At 39.4% G+C, this 27,832-nt stretch overlaps 3 protein-coding genes and 1 long non-coding RNA gene across 4 annotated transcripts; 1 reads left to right on the forward strand and 3 right to left on the reverse strand.

Annotated features, from left to right (window-relative positions):
* Nucleotides 1–3,259: 3,259 nt before the first annotated feature.
* On the forward strand, nt 3,260–6,507 carry LOC146714595 (uncharacterized). Its single transcript, XR_014918834.1, has 3 exons — nt 3,260–3,281; nt 4,407–4,541; nt 5,825–6,507. It is a non-coding gene; the product is annotated as an uncharacterized LOC146714595 (long non-coding RNA).
* A 10,697-nt stretch (nt 6,508–17,204) lies between these two features.
* LOC146714596 (interleukin-8-like) lies at nt 17,205–18,501 on the reverse strand. The gene is made up of 4 exons (XM_085452750.1): nt 18,311–18,501; nt 18,047–18,152; nt 17,867–17,941; nt 17,205–17,555 (listed from the first exon to the last, which is right to left on the reverse strand). The coding sequence occupies exons 1-4, from the start codon at nt 18,375–18,377 to the stop codon at nt 17,483–17,485; spliced, it is 321 nt and encodes a 106-aa protein (XP_085308876.1). The 5' UTR covers nt 18,378–18,501; the 3' UTR covers nt 17,205–17,482.
* A 3,139-nt stretch (nt 18,502–21,640) lies between these two features.
* On the reverse strand, nt 21,641–23,390 carry LOC146714597 (C-X-C motif chemokine 11-1-like). Its single transcript, XM_085452748.1, has 4 exons — nt 23,176–23,390; nt 22,919–23,024; nt 22,739–22,813; nt 21,641–22,317 (listed from the first exon to the last, which is right to left on the reverse strand). Exons 1-4 carry the CDS (start codon nt 23,240–23,242, stop codon nt 22,236–22,238), a joined length of 330 nt encoding a protein of 109 aa, XP_085308874.1. The 5' UTR covers nt 23,243–23,390; the 3' UTR covers nt 21,641–22,235.
* Nucleotides 23,391–25,105: 1,715 nt separating this feature from the next.
* Nucleotides 25,106–27,302, reverse strand: LOC146714598 (interleukin-8-like). Its single transcript, XM_085452751.1, has 4 exons — nt 27,081–27,302; nt 26,817–26,922; nt 26,637–26,711; nt 25,106–26,291 (listed from the first exon to the last, which is right to left on the reverse strand). The coding sequence occupies exons 1-4, from the start codon at nt 27,145–27,147 to the stop codon at nt 26,219–26,221; spliced, it is 321 nt and encodes a 106-aa protein (XP_085308877.1). The 5' UTR covers nt 27,148–27,302; the 3' UTR covers nt 25,106–26,218.
* Nucleotides 27,303–27,832: the final 530 nt, after the last annotated feature.

The following is a 27,832-nucleotide window of genomic DNA, read 5'->3' on the forward strand; positions in this document are numbered from 1 at the left end:
GACCTTCAGTAATAGTAATAAATCACACAGCAATAGTACATTCACGTAGTTGTAAAAAGCATGATAATATATTAAGTAATCCAAAGTATCCAGAATACGTTACTGTCATTGAGTAACGTAACGGAATACGTTACAGAATACATTTTGAGGCATGTATTCTGTAATGGAATACATTTTAAAAGTAACCTTCCCAACACTGCTGCTGGGGCAGAGGGCCAAATAACCGGAGAGTCTGGATGAACACTCCTAAGGTAACACAATCTCATAAGTCCAGGTCTTGCAAAATCCAGCAGGGACAGGGAAAAAATTCACCTCCGAACAAGCAAACTGAGCACCAGAAATGCTCGACGTCGCTTATCCGCTAATCCTCGTCTCTCAAGATAAATCAAGCTTGTGATTGTTTGAAACATTTGCTGCTAACTGACATTTGGCACACATGCTCTGCAGAAGATGAATCGCTGTCAGTTTGTTGGCTCTGGAGTTGCATGTTTAATCAGAACAGGTTGGCTGCTAATGAATAGATGTGTAAGCAAATTGAATACACTTCACTCAGAAATGCCATCCATTCTGTGTCTTCCACTTAATGTTGCCGGGGTCGCAGTTGGGGTGGGGTGGCTGGAGCCTGCCCCGGAAATGCTTCACTGCAAATGAAATTACACAATTTAAATGTAATCATATTTTATTTGTGCAAAGTGTGTAAATAAGACACCTTCTTGTCTTTACCTTTCACATTAAAAGTCCCTGATGTTAGAAGGTGCGATTGTTAGAGGAGTTTGCTGATAATAAACTAAAATGAAGATTATTATAGAAGTTTGTCAAAGTAATTTATGAGACAGTAAATAAAGTCTCATCTCAGGTTTTAGTTTTTCTTTTGTCAATGAATTGCCTAAAATCTACTAATGAAGCTGAAATATGCAGCTGACTATAAAAAGCGTATAAAAAATAAAGTCTGTGAAATGGTTGCATTAGTTGCATGAATTATATATTGCATGTTTATCATCTTTTTAGTTGCAATCCAGTTACAATAAAGTAGGATTTCTTTATAAAGCTATTTACAGATTTGTGTTGACAAGAGAAAACTGAGTGTGGTGCAAAACAAGAAACTGACTTTAATGGAAAGAGAAAAGAAGAGAAAGAAAACGTTACTGCAGAAATGAAAAGAATTATCATCATAATAAGGATCAGAATAGAGACGAAAATATGATTTAAGTTACTTTGAATGTGGGATGGTTGTTGGTCCCAGACTGGTCTGAGAATTTTAGAAACCGTTAATTTACTGGGATTTTCCCACGCAACCACCTCTATGGTTGACAGGGAATGGTCAGAAAAATAATGCATTTCCAGTGAGCGGGAGTTCTGATGCCAGAAAATGACCAGAGTGCTACAAGCTGATATGAAGGAAACAGGAACTCCAAAGCAAGAGTGGGCGCAGCTCAGTATTAGAGAAGTGTACCTAATAAAATGGCCAGTGAGTGTCCTACATTAGCGGTCTCCAACCTTTTTTTGCATCACGGACCGCTTTATGCCCAACAATATTTTCACGGACCGGCCTTTAAGGTGTCGCGGATAAATACAACAAAATAAAACCAGTACTGGTACCGAAAAAAGAAGATTTATTCATAACCAGTGTTGGGGAGTAACGGAATACATGTACCGCTGTTACGTATTTAAAATACAAAACATGAGTAACTGTATTCCGTTACATTTACCGTTTAAAAAGGTGGTATTCAGAATACAGTTACTTTGTTGAAATAAATGGATTACACTGCGGTACTTTCCTGTTTCATTTTGTCGCGGGTCAGGACTGTTTGGGTTTTGTTTGACAGCTACGTTCTGTTGTTCCAGGCGGCAGCATTACGGTTGCCATGGTTACAGGGCGACGCTCTCTCTCTCTCTGCGACTGTGTGTTTCCTGGGTGAGAGAGCGCCTTTTCGTTGTTGTTGTTGTGCTAAGCTAACAGGCAGAATGCTACAAGCATAGCTCTAAAGAATGTAGCATCATGGGCAGTGTAGTCCGTGTTGCAGGGAGAATGGACTGCCATACACGTTATGTGTCTGTGAGCGCGAGGAGGGAGAAAAAGGGGAGTGGAAAGGTTGGAGTTATCATCGAGCAAAAACGGGAGCTGGAAGCATGTAAATATAATAATAACCACTTCAGCCAAGAAGAGTGCCTGACGAGCCCAGTTGTAAGTAAGCTATTAAGACTCGACTGTACACCGTGTTCGTGTTTTCCTCCGAAAACAATAAGTTCCGTTGGAGCAGCTTTTCAACGCCTCTCTCTGTCTCTCGCAAGAAAAGTTGACCCACACAACAAAGTAAAGCTATTTTTCGGCTACGAGCCGACAGGGACCCCGCCGTATTAGTCAGAGGTCCCTTTACTACAGTTCGGAGTCGCGGTTCAGTAATAGTAATAAATCACACAGCAATAGTACATTCACGTTGTTGTAAAAAGCATGATAATATAGTAAGTAATCCAAAGTATTCAGAATACGTTACTGTCATTGAGTAACGTAACGGAATACGTTACAGAATACATTTTGGGGCATGTATTCTGTATTGGAACACATTTTAAAAGTAACCTTCCCAACACTGTTCATAACACACGTGAAAAGATCAAGGAAAACCGAGTTAACAATAAAAACGATAACAAAATAACTGAAAACCGATAAAAACCCTGAAAACCATACATTTCACACCTGAGCCTCAACTCTCGCGGCCCGGTACCAAACGACTCACGGACCGGTACCGGTCCGAGGCCCGGGGGTTGGGGACCGCTGTCCTACATAAAGCTGATCTTGATCTGTAATTTGTACAAATGTGGGCTGACAATGATTTTTATAAAACACTGGAAAGAAACTTTCTGTTGTAACGTTTCTTGAGTCGTTTGGTACCGGGCCACGAGAGTTGAGGCTCGGGTGTGAAATGTATGGTTTTTAGGGTTTTTATCTGTTTCTTCTGTGGTTTTGCACATGCTTACATCTGCTTTGTTGATCTACTCTCGGTGATGCTGTAACACATCACTGCTCATGAATCAGTCTCTTTCATACACTGTAAAAAAAATCCGTAAAAATACAGTACAATCTACTGTATAAACGTGAAGGAATTTTCCGTATTAGTCATTTACAGGTATTTTTCTGTATTTCTCAACTACTGCAATGCATTGTGGGAAAAAGAACCTGAAAAGGAGGGAAAAGTAAGCGCAAGAGCAGCCATTAGGCTTCTTTCAGGCTTCATCTGGATTTTGGATTCTGAAGTTGGAAAAACTGCCTTCAAATTTCTGTGGTAAGTATTAAAACTCATGTTTCGTTTTATTAAAATAATGTTTTTCAAAAGACTCCGTGTTTTTATTTAGAAAGAATTGTTAATGTATTTGTTAACTGGTTTCGGCTGTCTCCAGACAAGTCAGGAATATTTTGCTGACTCATTTTTTAAAATAATTGTTATTTAGGTTTAACATGACTTAAGCTTTATTTTAATTAATGTTAAAATAATTTTTACTGTGATACCACCAGTTTTGCCCTTCAGTGGCTGAACCAGTTTTCATAAATATTATAGTTAACTGTCTGTGTCTCTCTGGGTATTACACAGCTGTGACTGCTAACTAGCTAATTAGCGAAAGTCAGCGATGTGGATAACTGGGAAAGTGAGAACTTCATGGTTCTAGAAATTATTCTAGGACTCTAATAAGTACTGTATCAATACCTGTGTTTTACAGTTGGCTCTACTGTACACTTTAAAGGGTTTCAGGCAAAGTTACACTAACCCTAGTTTAAGCCTCAGACCTTCCTGGCTGACGCTAGCAAATGCTAATGTTAGCCTCTGATTTGGGCTGCTAAAGTAAAGACTTTTAGCTAGCTGACCAGCATAGATTATTTCGGTGGTTAACAGACTGTAGTGGTAAAATTATTGAAAGTATAGTTTCACCTCAGCACATTTACAATTACAGTATGTCTATTTTGTAGCACATAGAAATGTTTAGTTAATATTTACAGACAGACACATTTTCCCTGTAACTGTGTTTTTACTCCAACATTTATTGAAAATGTAATTTATGAAATGCTGAGCAGCATTTCTTGTATGTGGAATATTTTTGTCACCCCACTGTGCTAATGTGATTAAATACTAAAAATTATTACTAAAAAAATTCAATAATAAATCAATAATAACTATTTCTTGATTGAACTATAATGTAAGCGCAGTGCTGGTGTGCAGGGGCTCTATATGCCTTGTCTATATCAAGCTTTTAGCCAAATATAAGCAGAGATATTTGTATCTTTCTTAAAAATCCAGATCCTTACAGATTATTTGAGAAATGGATCAACAGCTATCACTACTTGAAGCACTTTAAGTCCTGCAGTGGAAAAATATCCCTTATTTCACCTTTGATCACACACTTTGGTTTTCCAGTGCAGAGCAATGGCCAAGAAAAGGAAAGACTTCCCCGAGTGAAAAAAAAGATGAAGATACAAGCTGGTGATGATCCAGAGCAGCTGGTCTCAGGAAATGAAGAAAAACCCTGATCACCTTCTCTACAAACACAAGGTGAGTTTAATGTTGTGGTTGATTTAGTTTTTCAAGGTATGTATGTTACTTTAATTATAAACTGCTTTTGTTGCAACAGAATGGTGTTATGTGTATGCAACTCTACGTGAATTATAATCCTTTGTAGGGCTGCGTGATATGACCAAAGTCTCATATCCCAATATAAGACGTATCTCTCCTGATAACGATATATATCACAAAATAGTGCATTTTCTGTACATTCTGTGATTCTCGGGCAACTCGACTTATGTGAAATGTTTTCAGTTGGGCGTCGTGTACCAGGAGTCGAGTGTTTTGACCGATGCATGAAACTATACATTTTTAGACATGAGTTTAAATGGCCGTCATTTTCTTTCTGAGTATTTATTAGACGGCGTGCTGCAAGGAAAAGCCTGTTCTAACGTTTGAGTCTAAGGATTATTTTGAGCACCTGACGACTCTTTTTTGCTTTTCATTCGTAAACTCTCTCGAAACTCTTTCATGTGATTCTTGTGTAGGTGGTTAAAGAGGTTTGTCGTGTTCGAGTGGTGGTGGGGACCAGTTTGTGGCATAATTTGCATAGTACAGTTTTCTGGGGCGTGTCAGACTTTTCATAACCAAACCATGTCCATGCTACAGAGGTAGCCCCTCATTTAACAATAAGGTCCTCGATTTCTTTTGACTGGTCCTTCTGGTTCTGCCTCATCCTTGCTGGCCATGCTGGTATTCTCTGTGCCTTCATCTGCGTGGTGACTGTAAGCGCCATTTATAGTTACTTGATGTTTTTATTTGAGGTCATTTGTTTGATGCATATTCTGAAATTTTATGTTTGAGAATAATGTATATCATTTCAGTTTAGTTTGAAAAGTCTCAACAGAAACTTGAGCTTTATTGTGAAAGGTTTATGTGGAAAATAAACAAGCGGACGGCGGAGCCACACGATGGTTTTATCCTCATTGTTGGTAACGAAAGTACGCGTAAAAACAGTCACTTGTCCGTCCATAGTGTGGTTATTTTAAGTATAAGAGAAGGAGAGAACTTTAAGAAATAATATAGCAACTACAGTGACCATCAAAACCATGAAAAAAATATTGCCGTAAACAGTTTATTTTGCAACACCACAAAACAAAGAATAGTGTATAATATGAAACGATAGACATTTTTATATCGTAATCTGATATATATCGTCATATCGCACAGCCCTAATCCTTTTTTTGTTTATGTTGTTTATGCTCTAGGTAAAAAAAAATTATAAAATTACAAACTTTTTAAAAATGTCTTGTTGTTTCTCTTTTTTTCCTCAGAATAAATTGCGACTAGTCTCAATGGCTGACACGGAGGAGCAACACAGCGACACGTTAACTCCGACTGCTGCAGTTCCTGTATGAACTGAGCAACTCTTAAAATCCAAGGAAAAGCTGAGTGTATTTTACTTAAAGCTCAGATGGACCTTGATGTACTAACATGCAGGCTGCATTCAGGACTTTGTCACACTGTTATATGAAGAGCGGTAACAAGACTTTGTAGTAATTTGTCTTACTATTGTCTTATTTGTTGTGATTTAGGGTCTGTGCGCACAAGCAGAGGTTTTTGTTTGTAACTGTAACCTCGTTTTCAGAGCCTTGTCTAACATTTAATGGTCATGAAATATGTCAGACTTTTTCCTCTACTTAACCAGCTTAGAGAATTTGAACACCGTGGAGAAAAAGGTGTGCATTAAGGATTTTGAACTATGATGTTTAAGTGTTGTCACTGCTGAGGATTCGTGGACACAGATCCTTATTCACTATGCTGCTGTTTACAGTTTAACTTTTCATCAGAACAAGCACTTCTAATTATACTTTGCTCCTCACTGACAAAACAAGTCCCGTAAATACACTTTTATCTTTAAGTTTGGGACAGTAATCTGTCTTAATTTATTATGTGTTGTAGTTATCATATGGGGAAAAGTCCTGTGGTTATCCATCAGTCCTGTTCGAATAAACCCAAATTTCAGGAACATCTTCTTTAGATCTGTTCAGTTGTATTCATGTGGCACCACTTAAACAGTCAACAAATTTTGACTCAAGTATGTTATATTGTAAGGTAAAGAGCCCAAAGAGTTAATCTCAGACAAATGTTCACACAAATGTGAATTACATTCACTTCATTAATGAAGTGAATGCAATTCAGTAATCAAAGGTGTTTGGCTATAACTGACTACATGTGTATACTGTATCATAAGTGGACAGAGATGGATGTAAACCACACCTTAACCATTTGGCTGAGGCAAAACTACCACAAGGCAGTGATTCTAACTAAAAGGTACTCTGGATATTATTAAATGTGAACATGTCGTTAAATATGACATTTTTTGTTTGTCAGGTGTCCTGTTTGAAGAAAACACTTGGTAGCCACTTGAATGAATGTAAATAAACACATTTACATGAGGGCAACCTGATTTCAAGGAAATAAAAATGCTCAAATTTGAAAGCTTGTGAGTTATTTTGTTCATGTATCAGCTGTTTAGTAGTTTTATGACAAGATGGATGCTGTCATTATATTTAAGTATAGTGTTTGAGTTAAGGAGAATAAAAGAATATTTAACATTAATTGTACCAATGTTGTTGTGTACGAAGCACAAATTAATTTAAGTTTTAATTTATGAATTTTTGAGTACATGGTGTACTAGGTTGTAATTGCATAGAAATGTACGTTTAAGGATATAAAGAACTATATTTAATGAGTTACAGTGAAAAGAAGTGCTTGGAAATAGTAATATAAACAGAAATTTCAATTTTTCTATTAACGGAAAATATCAGTTAATGATACAGAAAATATACTGTGAATAAACGGAATTTTCTGTTTTATAGCTGAAGGAAATGTCCGTAAATAGTACAGAGAGTATACTGTAAATCTACAGAATTTTCCGTTTTATCATTTACAGAAAGGTCCGTCAAACCTCCGTAAAAAAACAGAAAATGTACTGGCAGAAAATTACCAGGACATTTTCTGTTTTTCTACGGAATATTTTTTTACAGTGTAGGATAAGCTTTTAATTATCCAAGAGAGGAGGTACTGAGGAAGACAGAAAATCTGTTAAAATAAAATTCTCTGCATTCCTGCCTTAGTAATAGCAAGAATATCTTGTTTAAACTGGAGTAGCTGTTAATATGTGATTGAGTTACCGTTACATCAGAGATAAAAGCAAAGCAGTTAAATGACTTGGAACATTTTTTTTGAGTTGATGCTCATAGTTTGAAGTGAAACCAGGTTTAATGGCAAACTTTGGGATTTTTGGATTCACCCTCTTTTTTTGTTTTGTTTGTTTTTGTTCTCTTTTTGTTGACTGTGTATAAAGTGGTGGTAAACTGGTGAGTTATAATAAAGTGAAAATATATAACATTTTAAAAACTACCTCCAGAGGGATTTTCCAGCATTAAAAATAAACATGGTACATAAACATGCTGTATCCATTGTTTACAAACCCTTTAAATGTTAAATTACACACAACATATCATGAGACTTTGCTCCAGTGGTAGTGAACAGATCAAGTCATACGTCTTTACCCTCAGCTTTGAACCGCTGCTCTAAAACCATAGATATTTTTGTAAGAGATAAAAATTCTCTGAGAGGTTCAGTGTAGCTTAAAACCTGTTGTTTGTATGGATGGAGATTTACATTAAATATGTTTCTTTCATGCATATTTAATGTATAGATCATATCTAAGGAGGCTCTGAGGAGGCTAAACGACAGGACAGTTTTAACAGCTGCATACCTGTGACTCATTGAACTGTTTTTAAAAATTCACCACTATTAAGAGGGAAACTAAAACTCACAACAGGAATTGAGAATGCAAGAAAAAAAGTCTCTGTCACTACTGAAAATAATGAAAGTCGTTCTCATTTCAGTCTAATTAAATTTTATTTATATGGTGCCAAATCACAACAATAGTTTCCTTTATACTGTAAGGTAAAGACCCTATAATAATACAAAGAAAGCAGAGAAAAACCCTGATAATCATATGACCCCCACATGAGCAAGCACTGTGGCTCATGGAGGAGCGGCAATCTGCCTCAACCGGCTGGTGTGAGGGGACAAAAGATATGCCGTGGAAGAGAGCCAGAGATTAATAATAACTAATAACCCAGTATTTTTCTCGCCAATGTCCGTTCTCTGGCAAACAAAATGGATGAGATACGGCTCTCCATCACTAACAACAGACGGATTATGGACTCAAATGTCATGTTTTTCACCGAAACATGGCTGAACAACAGCTGCCCGGACAATGCTATCGAGTTAGCAGGACGCCACACACACTGAGCCGACAGGCTAGCAGATGACTCCGGCAAGACCAGAGGTGGAGGTTTGTGCATTTATATTAACAATGCTTGGTGCATGAACTCCACTACTACTGAGAGTCACTGCTCACCTAATGCGGAGTTTTTAATGGTCAAATGCAGACCTTATTATCTCCCCAGAGAACTCACTTCGATCATACTCACTGCCGTGTATATACCCCCCGACGCTAATGCTAGGTTGGCCATGAAAGAACTTTCTGCAGCCATTAACAAACACCAGAATAAACACCCCGAGGCTGCTTTTATTGTTGCTGGCGACTTCAACCACACCAACTTAAAGATAGTCCTCCCCAGATTCCACCAACATGTCTCCTGCCACACCAGAGGAGACAAGACTTTAGACCATGTGTATTCCAACCTGGCTGGAGCCTACAAAGCCACACCCCTCCCCCACATTGGACAATCAGACCATCTCTCCCTGTTCCTCACACCTCGGTATTCACCACTCATCCAACGTGTGAAACCTGCTGTGAGGACAATTAAAGTGTGGCCAGAGGGGACAGACGCAGTGCTCCAGGACAGATTTAAAAACACAGACTGGAATATGTTCACCCACACAGACCTGGACCAGTACGCCTCATCTGTACTGGATTACATCTCCAAAACCACAGACAGTGTCACCACCCAGAAACGGATCACCATGTACCCCAACCAGAAGCCTTGGATGAACCGGGATGTTCGTCTCCTCCTGAAGGCCCGCAACACTGCCTTTAGGTCAGGAGATGCACACGCCTACAGTACAGCCAAGGCTAATCTAAAGAAGGGCATCAAAAAAGCCAAACACCATTACAAAAAGAAGGTAGAAGAACACTTCTCCAACTCCAACCCCCGACGCATGTGGCAAGGACTCCAGACCATCACAGACTACAGGACCACCAAACCCTCCCCCGCATCCTCTGATGTCTCCTTCCTCAACGAGCTCAACAACTTTTATGCTCGTTTTGAGCGAGGGAACCCCACAACCACAACCAAAGCAGACATGACGCCAGACCACCAACCTATGACTCTCTCCCCCACCGATGTAGGAGCGGTGCTGAGCAGGATCAATGTCCACAAGGCTGCAGGCCCTGATGGCATCCCCGGGCGTGTTCTCAGAGCGTGTTCTGGGGAGCTTGCAGGAGTGCTCACAGACATATTCAATCTGTCCTTGGCCCACGCTGTGGTACCGGCCTGCTTCAAATCCACCTCCATCGTCCCGATACCCAAAAACTCCAACCCATCTTGCCTCAATGATTACCGCCCAGTAGCACTCACCCCCATCATCACTAAGTGCTTAGAGCGACTGGTCCTAGCACACTTCAAATCCTGTCTCCCCCCCACCCTGGACCCCCACCAATTCGCATACCGCCGGAACAGGAGCACAGAGGATGCAGTCTCCATCGCAATGCACTCTGTCCTCTCACACCTGGACAACAACAACACCTACGCCAGAATGCTGTTTATAGACTTCAGTTCAGCATTCAATACAATCCACCCCTCACAACTCATCAGGAAACTGACAGACCTGGGTATCATTTCCCTCATCTGCAAATGGTTACTGGACTTCCTGACCAACCGCCCCCAACATGTCCGGCTGGATAACCGCTGCTCATCTACCATCACAATGAACACCGGTGTACCACAAGGCTGTGTGATGAGCCCTTTCCTCTACTCCCTCTTCACCCACGACTGCAGACCTGCTGATGGTTCCAACACCATCATTAAGTTTGCAGATGACACCACGGTGATTGGCCTCATCAGTGACAACGATGAGGCCGCCTACAGGGAGGAGGTGGATCGTCTGGCTGAGTGGTGCGACAGAAACAACCTGCTGCTTAACACCGAGAAGACCAAGGAGCTCGTCGTGGACTACAGGAGGAATGCTGACCCACATCCACCCATCCACATTAAGGGGACGGCTGTGGAGCGTGTGAGCAGCTTCAAGTTCCTGGGAGTCCACATCTCCGAGGATCTCACCTGGACGACCAACTGCTCCAAGCTGGTCAAGAAGGCTCACCAGCGCCTCTTCTTCTTGAGGACTCTGAGGAAGAACCACCTGTCCTCAGACATCCTGGTGAACTTCTATCGTTGCACCATTGAGAGCATCCTGACCAACTGTATAACAGTCTGGTACGGGAACTGCTCTGCCTCGGACCGGAAGGCGTTGCAGAGGGTCGTGAAAACTGCCCAGCGCATCGCCGGAGCACCACTTCCTGCCATAAAAGACATCTACAGGAAGCGGTGTCTGAAAAGGGCTGGGAAAATCATCAAAGACCCCAGTCACCCATCACATGGACTCTTCACCCTCCTGCCCTCTGGGAGGCGCCACAGGAGCCTCCGGACTAAGACCACCAGGTACCGGAACAGCTTCTTCCCCACAGCTGTCAGACTCCTGAACTCTGCCTCCTGACATCTGACCCACGTTAAACTCATGGACTGAACATACACACACCCACAATGGACAACTGTACCCTCAAACACAATAATAACATGGACTGAACCACCACTCACAACCACTAGCACTTTATATAGCCTCTGTAGAAACTATCTACACCCTCACTTATCTTAACTGCACTACTGTATAGCTCTGTGTAAATAATCATTCTGTACATTCGATAATCTTTAATCCTACAACTGTTTACAACTTGCATAGTTCCCATTTCTGTATAGCTGTATATCCCAGATTCTGTAAAGTTATTTATTTCATATTCTGTATAGTTTTTCATATTTATATCCTGTTCATATCCTGTACATAGCTTGTACTCACTACAGCCTGTACATACTTATAGTTATAGAATATTCACAACATACTTCATACCGTGTACATTATAACATACCATAATAGACCCATTTCTGTAATATACTCACATATCTATATTATTGGTAATATATATTGTAATATATCTATATCACTAAAGCACTTCTGGATGGATGCAAACTGCATTTCGTTGCCCTGTACCTGTGCATGTGCAATGACAATAAAGTTGAATTCTATTCTAATTCTATTCTATTCTAAAGGCAGCGACTCACCTCACAGCACCAAACTCATTCTCACAAAGAAAAGGTGGATAGACTGACAATCCTGGTGAAATTAGCAGAAGCTGCTTAGAATTGTGCTGATAAGAGGTGAAAAGGCTAAAAACTTTGCAGAAAAGAGGTGAATCAGAAGAATTTCTGCTGAAAAGAGTTTTTTCTGAAAACAGCTGAGATTTGTGCTAATAAGAGGTGAAAAGGCTGAAAGTTTTTCAGAAGAGGTGAATAAGCAGAATTTGGGCATAAAAGAGGTGAAAATTCTGCTAAAAAGAGTTCAATCAGCAGAATTTCTGCTGAAAAGAGTTTTTTCTGAAAACAGCAGAAAAAACTGAAAATTTTGCTGAAAAGAGTTCAATCAGCAGGATTTCTGCTGAAAAGAGTTTTTTCTGAAAACAGCTGAGATTTGTGCTGATAAGAGGTGAAAAGGCTAAAAATTTTGCAGAAAAGAGGTGAATCAGCAGAATTCTGCTGAAAAGAGTTCAATCAGCAGAATTTCTGGAAAAGCTTAAAATTCTAATGAAAACAGCAGAAGAGGCTGAGATTTGTGCTGATAAGAGGTGAAAATGCTGAACCAATCAGAGGTACTGCTTCTGTCTGCTTCATCAGGCTGTGTACTTGTATGTATTTCTGCCATGGACTGTTAACAAGAATCTGAGGTCCATATTAGAAAAGCTGGTAAAATCATAAAACTTTGCAGAATTGTAATAAATTATCAATATAAATTACAGGTCTGTGATAGTGTATAAATTTGTAGTGAAAAAAAAATGTTGAACAAGGTGGAATCGAACCCACGACCTACCAATCATGCCACCTGGAAAGGGGGCGGGTGTCTGAAAAACAGGGTGATGAGCAGTCAGAATTAGATTGCGATGAGAGGCGAAAAACGCCGTTCTTTGGAGTTACAAAACGTCGTGTATCTCAAAAACTAGGTGGGATAAAATCATAATTCTTGTACTGGGTGAATCAGCGGACTTTGGTGAACTGTGACTGCGATTTTCATAGCTCTTTGTAGCTCTTTCGTCGCGGAGATATGACGAGAGAAGACACGGCTTCATTTTCGGAGTTTGAAAAATGAGAGGAGGACAGATTTCCACCCCTCAAACAAACGTAATTTATGGCTCAACGGTAAGATGACTGCAAAAACTGCTTCGACCTTGAGTGTCAGCACTGTCTGAAGATGAATTGGCACAAGCCTCATGTCTTAACTTTGCTTTGTTAAGGAGATATGACGATTTGAAAATGCCTCTCATTAGAGAGTTCCAGCTGTGATTTTGAACAAAGTCCCCATTCACTTTCTATGGAGAGTTTTCAGACATTGTGTTGCTCTGAGGCGATTTGATAAAAATCTGTAACTTCCACAACAGTGATAGTGACATTTTCTGAAAGCCAGCAAAAATACCTACGTTTTGATGTATAATTTGTGGAAGTTGAGTGGAAATCGAGCGAGTAGCAAGAAGTTGTTTGGACATGAAGAGAAAATTCGCAAAGTTTCACTGTCCACTCTGAGTTAATTGCATAGCAACCATAGCAACGCATGTATTTTGTGAAAAATCACAAAGCTGCAACTGAAAACTTAAAGAGGCATTAAATGAAAATGGTAACAGATATGAAAAAGCTGAATCACACAGGAATAGCCCAATCATTTGAGAACGTTTTAAAGTTTGAATGGAGTAGGTGAAAGTATGAGGAAGTAGTTAAGTTTGAAAAACAAGCAAGTTTTAGCAGAATTGTGGAAGTTTTCCATTCATTTCAATGGGACAAATTAAAGGAAAAAAGCTTAATATTTTAAAAAGTATAATAGTAATAAACACCAAAAGATATAGCCGGCATTAGCAGAAAGAGCAGAACAGTTTAGAGTTTGAACGGAGAAAATCGGCTGAAAACTGAGGGAGTAGTTCGAACTCAAAAAACGTACGGAAGCGACAAGAATAAAGGATAAAGAGAAAGAGGAACTCAATAGTGTGGATGCCCACTGAGGGCATCCACACAATTAAATGCAGAGAGGTGTATAACACAGTGACTGAGAAAGGTGACTGATAAAGAAACACTCAATGCATCATGGGAATTCCCCAGCAGCCAAGACCTATTGCAGCATGAGTGAGAGGATTTAGAGTGACCTGTACAGCCCTAACTGTCACGGCGGGGTGCACCGGTGTGAAGAATGAGGTAGCCCCAAGAGCAGACACGGTGGAGACAGAACTGGGTTTCCAAAATAAGGCAAGCCTTTATTGTGGCTGAAGGCATAACAAAAACACTAGGGAACACTGAAACTAAGAAGACAGAGAACACCGTGTAAACTAAAAAGGCTAAGACACTCTGTGAAGGAACTATGGAAAAAACTATAAACACAGAGTAACTAAGCAGGCTATGAAACACAGTGTCACAATAAGGGAAAATACAAGGTGAGGATAACAGACGATCTGACACTGACACAAAGACACACTGGGCTTAAATACACTGAGGAAGTCATCAAGGAATTAGAGACAGAAGGGGAACACAGCTGGGAGGAATAAGACCTAATGAGACAGGGGGAACAAAGCTAGAAACACTGACATAAGAGGGGAACAAGAACCTTCAGAGTAAAACAGGAAACAAGACACCACTAAATAAAAACGCAGACACGACACAGAGAGACAGACTAGACACTGAACTAAACCTGCAATAAACATGAGAACACAAAAACCTACGAACTAATCCCTAAACAAGAATAACCGAAACATAGAGTCATAATCATCATTATCATTATAATAAGAAAAGAATCCAAAATGCAAAAACACACCAAAACATAACTCAAAATACTGGGTCAAACTGACGGGTGCCGCTCAGGTGTGTCCTCGTCCCCCACAGCCGCGCCACAGACCACGCCCAACCACAATACTACTACTACTACTATTACTACTAATAGTTGAAATGACTCCGGAGGGTGGAGCTGAAACACTAAAAGCTTTGTAGGTTGGTGTGACTGACAGAAAGCAGACCCATGGCTGAGGATCGTTGCACCTGACACCGTGTATGGGTGCAGCAGGTCGGACAGATACTGATGGATTTGTAAATGATATGAAGAATTTTGTAAATTATTTATAATTTCAAACATTTCTTTGGGCAAAGTGTGCGGGAAACACTTCTGCTTCTGCTTATCTTTCACAATAAAAGCCCTGGACATTAGACCATGTGACTTCTATACTCCTGGAGCAATATGTACAACTCTTGATATGATAATCATAAGATAATCAGATCCTATGTCCTGCATTAAATATGTAAACAGTTTTCTGCTTTTTTGTTAGGAATACCTCGTAATTGGTAATACCTGGTGTAAGCGCCAGACGTCTGCTTTATATTTTTATTTACGATTGAGTTCATGTTTGTTTTATAATTCATAGATTCATTACATAAGTCATTTTTTCAGGATTAATAAATGTGAAAATATATGTGTTTACATAAAGTACTTTTAAGTCAGTGTTTTGGGATTGGAACCTAAAAGGGGGTACCTCTCACTTTAAGTATGTAAGTGCTAGTAGCATGAAACCCTGTGTGAGAGGGAAGGGGAGGAGCATGGACAGAGAGGTTAGGAGTCTCGCTGGTGGTGTAATTGGGTGTGCGCAGGATAACACATATTGTGTTATAACACACACTTTGTTATCCTGCTAGAAACTCTATCAAAGACGCAGCACTCTTGTGTTGGTAATTTCAAAAAAGTCCTGTTTAAACTGAAGCAGCTGCTTACTTTTGAGATTTTAAAGGCAATGTTTCATTGGATTTTTTTTTTTTTCATGTTGTTGTTGTGCTGGTTGCACCTTTCCCTCTTTGTATGTTCCTGTTTGTCTAATATTTCCTCTGGCTCCTTATAGAGCTGGGCGATAGAACGATAACGATATGTATCGCGATATAACTTTTACTCGATAGAGAAATTAAGCTATCGCGATAGACCTCGCCGCTCTTGTCCTCTTAAGAAAGAAAAAAAAAAAAAAAAAAAAAGGTCAGCCGATCCAAACTAAGTAGCGCAGAGCCGAACCAACCACAGCCGCAGCGTCACGTCGCGTGACTTGTTACGTACAGCACAAGTGCCAAGCCGCACGTGTTTGTTTGGGAAGCAGCCAGCGGGTAATGGAGGAAATGAGTGTGCCGACTAGAAAAATCAACCGAGCGTGACCGAAGAGAAAACAGATGATGGTTCCAATGCCGGAGAGATTGTCGAACGGAAGAGCCATAGAAGTTCCGTAGTGTGAAGGTATTTCGGCTATTTCAAGTCTGACAAAAAACAGAGTAGCGTGCACTGTAAATTGTGCCGAAAGCAAGTCTGGAAATACAATAAACTGGTGCATGCGTCACACTGTGCGCCACGTTATTGTTTCGGTGAAATGAATTTCTACAATACTGTTACTGTTAATTCTACTCTCTGCAGTGTTTAAATGCTTACATATACACACAGTTACTGTCCGTCCACACATACGACTCGGTTCTGCTTCTATGCCGCAGCTTTGTTTACTTTTTCCCACCGAGGCTTCTAGACTTCTGATTGGCCAACATTTCTTCACGGTTAGGAATCTAGCGCCACCTGCTGCTTTGGCATGTTCATAGCAGCGTTTTTCTTCATTTCTGCCTTTATGTGTGGACAGGATTATTTTTTTAAACGGAAAATCTCCGTTTTCAAAAATACCCGTGTACGTGTGGACGTAGCCTCAGTCTCTGACTGGAAGCGCTAATTCGTCATTCGGCTTTTGTCAGACTAAAGTAACTGTTAAAACTGTTTGAAAAGCTCAGCTATACAACAAGGAGAGATTGAGAATTTCCTTTTAGTTCTCAGTTTATTTGATATTGACAAAAGTTAGTCAGTTTTGTCTGTTCTTCTGTAAAACAAACTAAGATTTATTTTTAGAATTAATATTTTGTTTCTAAGTGGAATTGACAATTTAGTCTGTTTCGTTTGTTCTATTTTGAAACTTAAACGCTTTAGCGGCTGCCTTTTGTGTAGTTTGCAATATTTGCCTTTATTTATCTGAAAAAGTCTCATGTTCCTTAAGTACATCTACCCTGTTGAACTTATTATGGGAAATAAATATTTAAATAAAAACAAGCTGCTGATTATTTCACATTTTACTTGTGAGCAACGGCACATTTAAATCTTACAAATATAGTTATTTGGCTTATATCGTGATAGATATCGTTATCGCCTGAAATGAAAAAAACATATCGTGATATGAAAAAATCTCATATCGCCCAGCTCTAGCTCCTTACAATTAAAACATTATTTAGTCGTTATAATAAAGTGAAAAGATGTAACTTATTCAACAACTTAAAGATTTATTGAGTCGGAGTCACTGTTGTACATTTCAGAATCAAAGAGACAAACATGGTACGAATATACATTAAATTCACCTGTGAAAATGTTAAAATAGCACAAATAAATTAATGTTTGTGTTACATACTTTACAAAAATAAATATATATAGATGCAGATATATAAATGTGCATATGCTTAGTAATCACAACTTAAGCCTGAAGATAGGCTGAGGAATTAAATGCATTTATATTTTGTGATGAGAACGAGAGCTGTGCTGCTCCTTCTTCTTAATACACACATGTTGTAACAGCACTAAACATGCAAAGTGCATCATGATGATTCTGGCACTGCAGCCGATGCTGTCGTTGTTTGAGGGCTGACTGTGGTATTTTTCATCTGATTCCTGTGAAAACAACATATCAGAGAGATGAGGCTGGGTTGCAAAAAAAATCACAACTTTTAAAGCTTTAACAACAAAATCAACCAACTTTTTTGTCTTATTTACTTTCTGAATAAAAAAAGGATCTTGATTTGGAAAAAACTGCTTCTGTAAAACCATCAGTATTTTTAATCACTGATGTGCAGAGCCTCACTCTGATGCCCCAAAGTGACTGTTGATGTTCCTGTTTTAACTTCACTGACTTCCTCTCTAACATTTAACTCACATTAAGTTGAACACCAGTGAATGATAGAAAAAACATCTGTGTGACTTACAGTTTTTCTAGCAGCATTATGGTGAATTTAGACTGAGGATCGAGACACCGTTCACTCCCATCCTTCAGTGTGACTCTGTAACATGTAAAGAAAGCTTTGATATAAAAACACTTTATAAACAATCCTTATTAATGACTGAGCTCTTATTAATAATGTGCTCCTGTCACTGTGGGCACTTACATGACTTCTCTCCTGTTGCAGTATTGACGAGGCTCATCCACCTTAACTTCAGTGATGGGACCTCTTACAGACTTACTGGTCTTCAAACACTGGCACCTTGGAACAACTGGAAAACATAGAATGTGATAATTAATGTTAAACTGCTGCAGTTTCATATTTTACTTAAACATAAATATATTTAGATTGATTCATTGTCATGATTTAGCTCCTCTCAAGATGCAAAAATACACCAAAGTTTTCCATAATCTGATAAAACACACTTACTTAATGAAGTGCAAAGGGCCATGCAGGCCAGGAGAACGATGCACTGGATGGCAACACTTGTCTTCATCTTAAAGCTTTTCAAGTATCTAGTGGAGGATCTACTGAAGGCTCAGTCTTCAACTGGTTTGTTCTTCTCAGATATGAAGGATCTCTGCTGCTGTGGGTCTCCTTCACTTCTCGAGCTGCCTGAGTGTGCAGGACTGTGAGGTTCATCATCTCTGAACCTCCTTATATACACTCACAGCTACGTGGACTCTGGCCAAGGATGTCTTCCTAAGAAGTGGCTGAAAAAAATACTTTCCGATGTCTGTCCTCCCACAGTGGAAATCCTGCTGTCGCAATCCTTTGGCATTTAAACTTTATACGTTCACTTACTCGCAAAGATTTCCTGTGCCACTGGTTGATGTTGAGACATGCCTGCCTTCAGGTGTCGTTTGTATCTGTTGAAATTGACGTCACATTTCACTCATTTTGGACTCACTCCAATCACTCACATGTGAGTTTTGCTGACAAAGGATATTTTGTATCTCTGATCTACTTACAGAGGTGAAATGCAATAAAGTCTTTATATGATCAGTCTAATATTAATAATTTAGACAGCTCAAATTATGATATGATATGATATGACTAATATTTTACTGTTTCTGATGCACTCTGCTTAAAGTTTACTTACACTTCTCTTTATGATAAAAGTGTTTGAACACTTTCCAATAAATAAAATAAATAAATAAAATGATAAAAAGAAAGAAAATGGGAAGTTCCTTTAAACACAGCTGAAAAGATCATTTTCTATTCATTGTTTGCAGATGTGCATGTATATCATTGCATTTAGTAAATGCAGTAAATCTGTAAGGGTGTGGGAATGCAAGAAAAAACGTCTCCATTACTTTTAAAAATACTGAAATTCTCAGATTAATAAGGTCACCAATCACAGCAGAAACCAAGGCAGACTTCGTCATTAAGAATGTTTCACACTTTCTTCTCCACTCCTTCAACGTGCTTCCACTGGACAGGTATATTCAGGTATTTTGACAGATACCTTGCATGAAGACATGTAGTCTATTTGGACGCCTCTGAAATGTATGAAATAGTAGCAGTAGCAATGTAGTAAAGGGACTGGTGCTGGTGTGTGTGCTTATTACAACTCAGTCTTTTTTTTTGTGAAGAGGGGAGCGAGTTCAGCCTCTTGTCAGTCTGGTGGGTGAGGCTGTTTCTCCTTCAGTTTCCTGCCCTCAGCGAGAAAACACCAGACGATGTTGTGTGAATGATATGGGAAGTCAGTCACAGTCAGCTAGTCCCTGGGCTAGATGGGTTTTAGATCTAATCTTATTCTTGTGATGAAATCAGTGTGAGTCATGCTCAATTCCAGCACTTGCAGACATTAGCAGCTACACTGGAAATAATAACAAGTCCCTATGTGTTTGTCTTATCCGTCTACTGTGTTGTGACAGACATCAGCATTACTGTGGTGAATATCAGTTTTGCACATTTGGATTTGCGTATTACGCACCAGTCTACCGTTGTTTACAGCGCAGTCTCCTGCTGTTGTTTTTATATGACTTCCTACAAGAAAATCTAATTTCTGCTGTTCAATACCAGAGAAGTGTAAACTTTTTAAAATTCTGAGAAATTGCAAAACCCTTGGCTGTGTCTCTAATAAAACCTCTGTAACTTTGCTCTGCTTCACTTCAGCAGCATCAGGTAATGTTCATATGTTGGTTCATGGTTTTCTTCTGTTTTTGATCTACTGCAGAGTATTTTTAAGGTTAACTGCTATAAAAAGACAAGCCAAGAAATTTCCTTCATGTTTTTCTGTGTTTCATCCTCTGTTACTTTGACAGAATGGCATCTGCTGTGATGTTTACACCTCTGATGAAGTCTCACAACTGTCAGTACTGATAAATGAAGAATTACAACATTTCTGTCTGAATCAAAATTGAATCGTAATGGAATCGGTTCTAGAAATCCCAGCCCAATTGGTTATGCTGCAAGAGGTCTAGGCTGCTGGGTGCTTTCTATGATGCACTGAGTGCTACTTCTTCACTTTTTATTGTATTTAGTCACTAGTTATTATTAGTCTGTGGCTCTCTTTCACAGCGTGTCTTTGTCCTGTCTTCCTCCTCTGAGCCTGCTTCTGTCAGAGGTTTCTTTCTGTTAAAAGGGAGTTTTTCCTTCCCACTGTCACCAAGTACTTGCTCATAGGTGGTTATCTGATTGTTGGAGTTTTCTCTTTACTCTTACATTACAATATAAAGCACTTTGTTGCCAATGTTTTTGGTGCTTGCTGGTAAATAAAATTGAATTGAATGAATTTTCTAGTATTTTATTAATCTGTCACTGGGCACTAACTAGCCTAAATATGTATCCTTTCAGTGTAACTCTGCAGCTGAGAAACGCAACTTTTTACTTCAGTAGCCTATATCAACATATTTGCATGTGACCCTCGAGGATGGTGCTGGAAAGTATCCAAGTAGAGCTTCCAGTTAAAGTTCAGCATCTGTGCAACATTTTCAGAACCAAATATCCAGATGTCGACATTTACTTCAGGAGAGTTTCACCACAAAGTGTTCGTTTAAATGGTTTTAGTGATGTCTTTACTGTACATGTGATGACCACTGGTTTTCTAGATTTCTATTTTCTGTCTATTGCTAACTAAAATATATGTTGGGTGAAATATAATCTTAATAAAATGTATCAACACATAACTGATTGGAGAGTTTGTATTTTAGATTTAAACCTTGACCGAGGGTCCCCCTGTAAAGGTCTCATTCACTCCTGGCAGAAACCCACGACAGGCTCAGCTCCCAGTTCCCAAACCTCAGATAACTTTTTCACATCTGGAGTTTGGAAATGTGTTATTATTATTATTATTCCCATGTTCAACTACTTACAGGAAGCAGTGACTTAAACACAAAATCAAGGCTAATAAATTTAGTCTTGGCACAAAACAGTTTTCACCAGCTAAATGTGAAAGAGTGATGTTTTATCCCCTCACTTCTTACAAGATTAATGGTTATGTCTTCAGAACCCGACACACCTTTTCATGCAGGATTCAGATTCAGTGATCTCGAGTTCATGATGAAGCTGTTTGAGTCACACATGTGTATCATGTTCTTGCATCGTGTTTAAGCAAAATTTTTAAAGCAAACTGCAAAATTATCATAGTAAACAGTTCACAGTGTTGACACTGAACACTGACGATCAAGCCTCATTTTTAGAGAGCAAAATGTTCTTAAAATCTCAGAATTGGTTGTTTTAGATATGAAAGAGGAGATTGTGTCACTATGTGCAAGGTTAAGAACCCAGATACTGGACTCAAAGGCAAGAAAGTGAAGCAAACAGAAAACAACCTTTATTTCAGTCACTGAGAATCCAAAAATATACACGTTATAAAAATAATCCAGAACAGACCAACGATGAAATGAAATAAAACACAAAACACAAAGGCTGCACTCGAGGGAAGGAAAACAGAGGGGTGAACTATGAAGCGAGCTCAAGTGGATCTCTCATATCAGCTGGTTTGGAGAGCTTTGGTTTAAAATCAGCTGGAGGAGCCACTCTTGATGATAAGTGCATTAAAAAAAGATTAAAAAATCCCAAATACTTAAACATGTATCCAGTCCAACAGCTGAACAATGTTCACTGTTTACTGTTTCCATGTCCATCCCTTTATGACCACAGTGTACACATCTTCTGATGGCTACTTCCTGCAGTATAATGAGCCATATCTCACAACTCAAGCTGGTGTCCTGAACATGGCAGTGAGATGACTGCATGTAAATGACCTCCAGAGTCACCAGATTTCAGTCCCATCAACCACGGTGGGATGTGGTGGACAAACCTGCACCGGATCTCGGCTGCTCCTTCTTCTCATTGAATGATGTCTGGTTTCTTTTGTGTAACAGTAATAAACATGCAAAGTGCATCATAATGAGTTTGACACTGTGGCTGATGATGTGGTTGTTTGGGGGCTGACGGTCGTCTTATGCTGACTTTTCTTCTGCCTCCTGTGAAGACAGCAAATCACAGACGTGAGACCTTGAAGCTCCAGTGATAGTGAACAGATTCATAACTCATAACACTCAAGCAGTGATTTCTCTCTTAACTACTTCACCTTCTAAATTATGAGAATGACGATCCTGAATTTTACTAGCAAAAACACGATAAAGCCATTCAATTATTGTAGCTTGTTAATTGTTCATCCATCAGATTTGTCCTGTGACCCAGAAGCAGTTTTCATCCTGAGCTTTGAACTATTACTCTAAAACCATCAGTATTTTTAATCACTGATGTGCAGAGCCTCGCACGATGCTCCAAAGTGACTGTTGATGTTCCTGTTTTAACTTCACTGACTTTCTCTCTAACATTTAACTCACATTAATTTGAATAACAGTGAATGAAAGAAAAAAAAACATCTGTGTGACTTACAGTTCTTTCAGTAGGTCTTTGGTGAATTTTGATTGAGGATCGAGACACCGTTCACTCCCATTCTTCAGTGTGACTCTGTAACATGTAAAGAAAGCTTTGATTTAAAACCACTTTATAAACAATCCTTATTAATGACTGAGCTCTTATTAATAATGTGCTCCTGTCACTGTGGGCACTTACATGACTTCTCTCCTGTTGCAGTATGGACGAGGCTCATGAACCGTAACTTCAGTGATGGGACCTCTTACAGACTTACTGGGCTTCAAACACCGGCACCTTGGAATAACTGGAAAAGGTAGAAAGTGATAATTAAGGTTAAACTGCTGCAGTTTCATATTTTACTTAAACATAACTATATTTAGATTGATTTGTTTTCATAATTCAGCTCCTCTCAAGATGCACAGATACACCAAAGTTTTCCATAAAAACACACTTACCATGTGAAGTGCAAAGGGCCATGCAGGCCAGGAGAACGATGCACTGGATGGCAACACTTGTCTTCATCTTAAAGCTTTTCAAGTATTGAGTGGAGGATCTACTGAAGGCTCAGGCTTCAACTGGTTTGTTCTTCTCAGATATGAAGGATCTCTGCTGCTGTGCGTCTCCTTCACTTCTCGAGCTGCCTGAGTGTGCAGGACTGTGAGGTTCATCATCTCTGAACTCCTTATATACACCCACAGCTGGGTGGACTCTGGCCAAGGATGTCTTCCTAAGAAGTGGCTGCAAAAAATCTGTTTCCTGTCCTCTCACAGCAGAAATCCAGTGGCTGTGTTGTACTTTCAATTCCTGTTAACAGCTCCTCATTGCGTCACATTTGAGTTTACAAATATTCAATTCCAAGGAAAGTTGTTCAAACGTGACCTTCAGCGAGACCATACAGCTGTGTTGCAGTGGACCTTGAAGGCTGGAGGGACAGGTTGTCAAGATCTTCCTTTATCTGGGCTCTGGGACTTAATACCATCTGTACTTCACATGCAGAGTTGGTCTACAAGAAGACCAAACAGTGTATATTTCTAAAGTTCAGTCTCTCAGGCTGGAAGTTGTAATGAATCCTATGTGCAAGTTCACTAAGGAAGATCTGTAATCAGTGATCTGCCTGCTTTCCTGGGTGTTCGGCTGCTAGTCTGTCCTTTACAACGCTTCCACTTTACCACACTGCTGACATCACAGCTCTAGTACAATCATCTTCTTGACCAACTTCTTCGAGTCAATCAGCTCCCGTTCAGCGTACTTTATATCTCAGCTCTCTTGTGTTATTCTGCCTTTCTGACTCTCATTCACTCAGCCCACCTACTTCCCATCTCTCTCTTCATGCTGGTCACTCAGAGCTCCATCCAAGCCTCCACCTTCACCACCTGCGTCTAGACTAATTCCTGTCAGTGCTGAGGTTTTGTTCTTGTATGATGGGTTCATGTTTGGGACCTGAATTACCTGCTGAAGGAGGGCTGTGGAATTCAAATAAAAGCTCTGGATGTTTTGAGTAACTTTCCAGCACTATTGCTGGCTTGGAGCCAACAGTACTACTCTGGAGTTCATGTGAGTAATGACGAGTAACACCGACAACTGGCTCAAAACCAGGTATAGTGACAGCATTGACCTCTGTTATCTCAAGAGCAGAGTGAGATATTTCCCTTCTGGCAGACACCCAGCACATTCCTCTGCAATCACACAGCTAACCATGCAGGTCGAGTCTTTATACAGTCACTGTTTGGCAGAGGTAAGTGAACAGTATTGAAACTATATGATAATGTTTTTTGTTGTTTTGTTTTGTTTTAATTTGGCCCTCTTCCGAGATAATAAACACAAACTATTCAGTTAGACAAAAAGTACATTCATCTTGTCTGCAGAAAAAGCTGACACCATCTTTTAGGCGTTAGTTCAAAATTTTTTACTTCCTTTTAGTGAGGAATGGCAGTTCTGCAGATATGGGATGAAAGTGTTTCATCATATGCAAAATAAACAATGAGTTACAAGAGGGCCTGAAAAAGTTACAACAGAAAACAAAGTTCAAAGGAATTTTACAAAAATGCACAAAAAATGGTCAAACTCTGGAGCTGCATATGCTTAACCACAACAAGTCCACTCAGAAATGCCATCCATTCATTATCCTCCACTTAATGTTGTCAGGGTTGCAGGCGGGGCGGGGTGGGGTGGTTGGAGCCTATCCCAGAAATGCTTCACTACAAATGAAATTACACAATTTAAACGTGATCATATTTTGTTTTGCAAAGTGTGTAAGTGTATAAAGCTTTTTAAAAAAACAAGCAAGTCTGTGAAATGGTTGCATTAGTTGCATAAAACAGTCATAATTTAGATATTTCAGGTTTATCATCTTTTTAGTTGCAGTCCAGGAATTATAAAGGGGACTTCTTTGTAAACTTTTATTTACAGATTTCTTCCCACACAACCACCTCTGTGGTTTACAGAGAAAGGGCAGAAAAAGAAGAAATTTCCAGTGAGCGGGAGTTCTGATGCCAGAAAACGACCAGAGTGCTTCAAGCTGATATGAAGGAAACAGGAAGTCCAAAGCAAGAGTGGGCTCAGTACTAGAGAGGTGTACCTAATACAATGGCCAGTGAGTGTCCTACATAACACTGATCTTGATCTCTAATTTGTACAAATTACAGAAGAAAGAAACTTTTTCCCTTTTAAGCATATCTGTGTTTTTACACATGCTTACATCCAATCTGCTGTCTTGATCTACTGTGAGCGATGCTGTAACACATCACCACTCATGAATCAATCTCTTTCACAGCTCAGAGATAAAAGCAAAGCAGTTTAATGACTTGGAACCTTTTTTTCTTTCAGTTGATGCTCATAGTTTGAAGTGAAACCAGGTTTAATGCCAAACATATTGATATTTAGATTCGGCCTCTCCTTTTGTTTTGTTTGTTTTTGTTCTCTTTTTGCTGACTGTGTCTTAAGTGGTGGTAAACTGGTGAGTTGTTAGTTATAATAAAGTGAAAAGATGTAATTTTTTTTAACAAACGCCAGATTTATTATTTATTTTGAGGAACTTTTCAGCATTAAAAATAAACATGGTACATAAACATGCTGTATCCACAAAAGTTCACTTCTTTAATTGTTTACAAACCCTAAATTACACATTAACCTATAACCACTGCTCACATTTATCACACACATCATGTCTGCATGTGCACTGAATAAGAGCACTGCTGTCTGACACAAAACTCAAAAAACATACTTTAAAAAAAAAAAAAGCTTATTAATCAGAAATTCAATCAGAAGACAGGCTGAATGATAAGATTTCCAACGCCCGTCCCTGATTGTCTCCGGAAAAAAATGACTGAGAACTTGGATAATAAATATTTTACATCTGATATTAAATCTGTTTACAACTTGCTGTCAGTTGTAGCTGTCACTGTCTACTTTGCATTTATATTTTGTGATGAGAACCCGAGCTGTGCTGCTCCTTCTTGATCGACACATGTTGTACCAGCGCTAAACATGCAAAGTGGATCATGATGATTCTGGCACTGCGGCTGGTGATGTGGTTGTTTGAGGGCTGATGGTCGTATTTTTCATCTGATTCCTGCAAAGACAACGTATCACAGAGATGAGACCTTGAAGCTCCAGTGGTAGTGAAGAGATCAAGTCATGCATTTTTACCCTGAGCTTTAAACTGCTGCTCTACAACCATCAGTAAAACCATCAGTGTTGTGTTACCATACAAGAGAAACTCTAACCCACACAATTTCCTTAGGGTTTAATAAAGTATGCTGATTCTGATTTTTAATCACTGATGTGCAGAGCCTCGCACTGATGCTCCAAAGTGAGTTGATGTTCCTGTTTTAACTTCACTGACTTCCTCTATAACATTTAACTCACATTTAGCTGAATAACAGCGAATGAAAGAAAAAACATCTGTGTGACTTACAGTTTTTCTAGCAGCATTATGGTGAATTTAGACTCAGGATCGAGACACCGTTCACTCCCATCCTTCAGTGTGACTCTGTAACATGTAAAGAAAGCTTTGATTTAAAACCACTTTATAAACAATCCTTATTAATGACTGAGCTCTTATTAATAATGTGCTCCTGTCACTGTGGGTACTTACATGACTTCTCTCCTGTTGCAGTATGGACGAGGCTCATCCACCTTAACTTCAGTGATGGGACCTCTTACAGACTTACTGGTCTTCAAACACCGGCACCTTGGAATAACTGGAAAAGGTAGAAAGTGATAATTAAGGTTAAACTGCTGCAGTTTCATATTTTACTTAAACATAAATATATCTAAATTGATTTGTTAGCATAACTTAGCTTCTCTCAAACTGCACAAATACAACAAAGTTTTCCATAATCTGATGAAACACACTTACCATGTGAAGTGCAAAGGGCCATGCAGGCCAGGAGAACGATGCACTGGATGGCAACACTTGTCTTCATCTTAAAGCTTTTAAATTATTGAGTGGAGGATCTACTGAAGGCTCAGTCTTCAACTGATTTGTTCTTCTCAGATATGAAGGATCTCTGCTGCTGTGCGTCTCCTTCACTTCTCGAGCTGCCTGAGTGTGCAGGACTGTGAGGTTCATCATCTCTGAACCTCCTTATATACACTCACAGGTACGTGGACCCCGGCCAAGGATGTCTTCCTAAGAAGTGGCTGCAATAAAAAATTGTTTTTTTGATTTGCGTTCTCCCACACTGTAAATCCTGCTGTCGCAATTCTTTGGCATTTAAACTTTCTACATTCACCTAATTGTAAGGACTTTGTCTGTGACTTCTTTATGTTGAGACATGCCTGCCTTCAGGTGTTGCTTGTATTCGCTGAAACTGACGTCAGACTTCTCTTTTCATGTTTGAACTAACTCCAGTCACTAATGTGTGAGTCTTGAGAATAAATGAACTTCTATGTTGCTGAGCTACTTCCAGAGAAGTGAAATCTCTCTCAACGATCAGTCTAATATCAACAATTTGGACAGCAGAAGCGCTGATGCCTAATCTTTTACTCTTTCTGTTGCACTCTCCTCAAAGTTTACTTACAGTTCTCCTTACGATAAACAGCATTTGTCTTTTCCTGAGATTTACAGTAAATAAAAAGAAAGGGAATGTTAGAGCATAACATGTCCTC

Source organism: Copadichromis virginalis, linkage group LG3, assembly GCF_057382275.1.
Source record: "Copadichromis virginalis isolate Kocher_CV1m ecotype Utaka linkage group LG3, C_Virginalis_male_GT1.1, whole genome shotgun sequence".
Lineage (NCBI taxonomy): Eukaryota > Metazoa > Chordata > Actinopteri > Cichliformes > Cichlidae > Copadichromis > Copadichromis virginalis.

Coding starts and splice junctions, on each gene's coding strand:
- LOC146714596 (XM_085452750.1), bottom strand. CDS start 18,377: ATGAAGACAAGTGTTGCCATCCAGTGCATCGTTCTCCTGGCCTGCATG. Junction 18,153..18,310: donor GGCCCTTTGCACTTCATTAA/GTAAGTGTGTTT, acceptor TATGTTTTCCAG/TTGTTCCAAGGTGCCAGTGT. Junction 17,556..17,866: donor ATAATGCTGCTAGAAAAACT/GTAAGTCACACA, acceptor TTGTTTTCACAG/GAATCAGATGAAAAATACCA.
- LOC146714597 (XM_085452748.1), bottom strand. CDS start 23,242: ATGAAGACAAGTGTTGCCATCCAGTGCATCGTTCTCCTGGCCTGCATG. Junction 22,814..22,918: donor TGCAACAGGAGAGAAGTCAT/GTAAGTGCCCAC, acceptor TACATGTTACAG/AGTCACACTGAAGAATGGGA. Junction 22,318..22,738: donor AAAGACCTACTGAAAGAACT/GTAAGTCACACA, acceptor CTGTCTTCACAG/GAGGCAGAAGAAAAGTCAGC.
- LOC146714598 (XM_085452751.1), bottom strand. CDS start 27,147: ATGAAGACAAGTGTTGCCATCCAGTGCATCGTTCTCCTGGCCTGCATG. Junction 26,923..27,080: donor GGCCCTTTGCACTTCACATG/GTAAGTGTGTTT, acceptor TACCTTTTCCAG/TTATTCCAAGGTGCCGGTGT. Junction 26,712..26,816: donor TGCAACAGGAGAGAAGTCAT/GTAAGTACCCAC, acceptor TACATGTTACAG/AGTCACACTGAAGGATGGGA.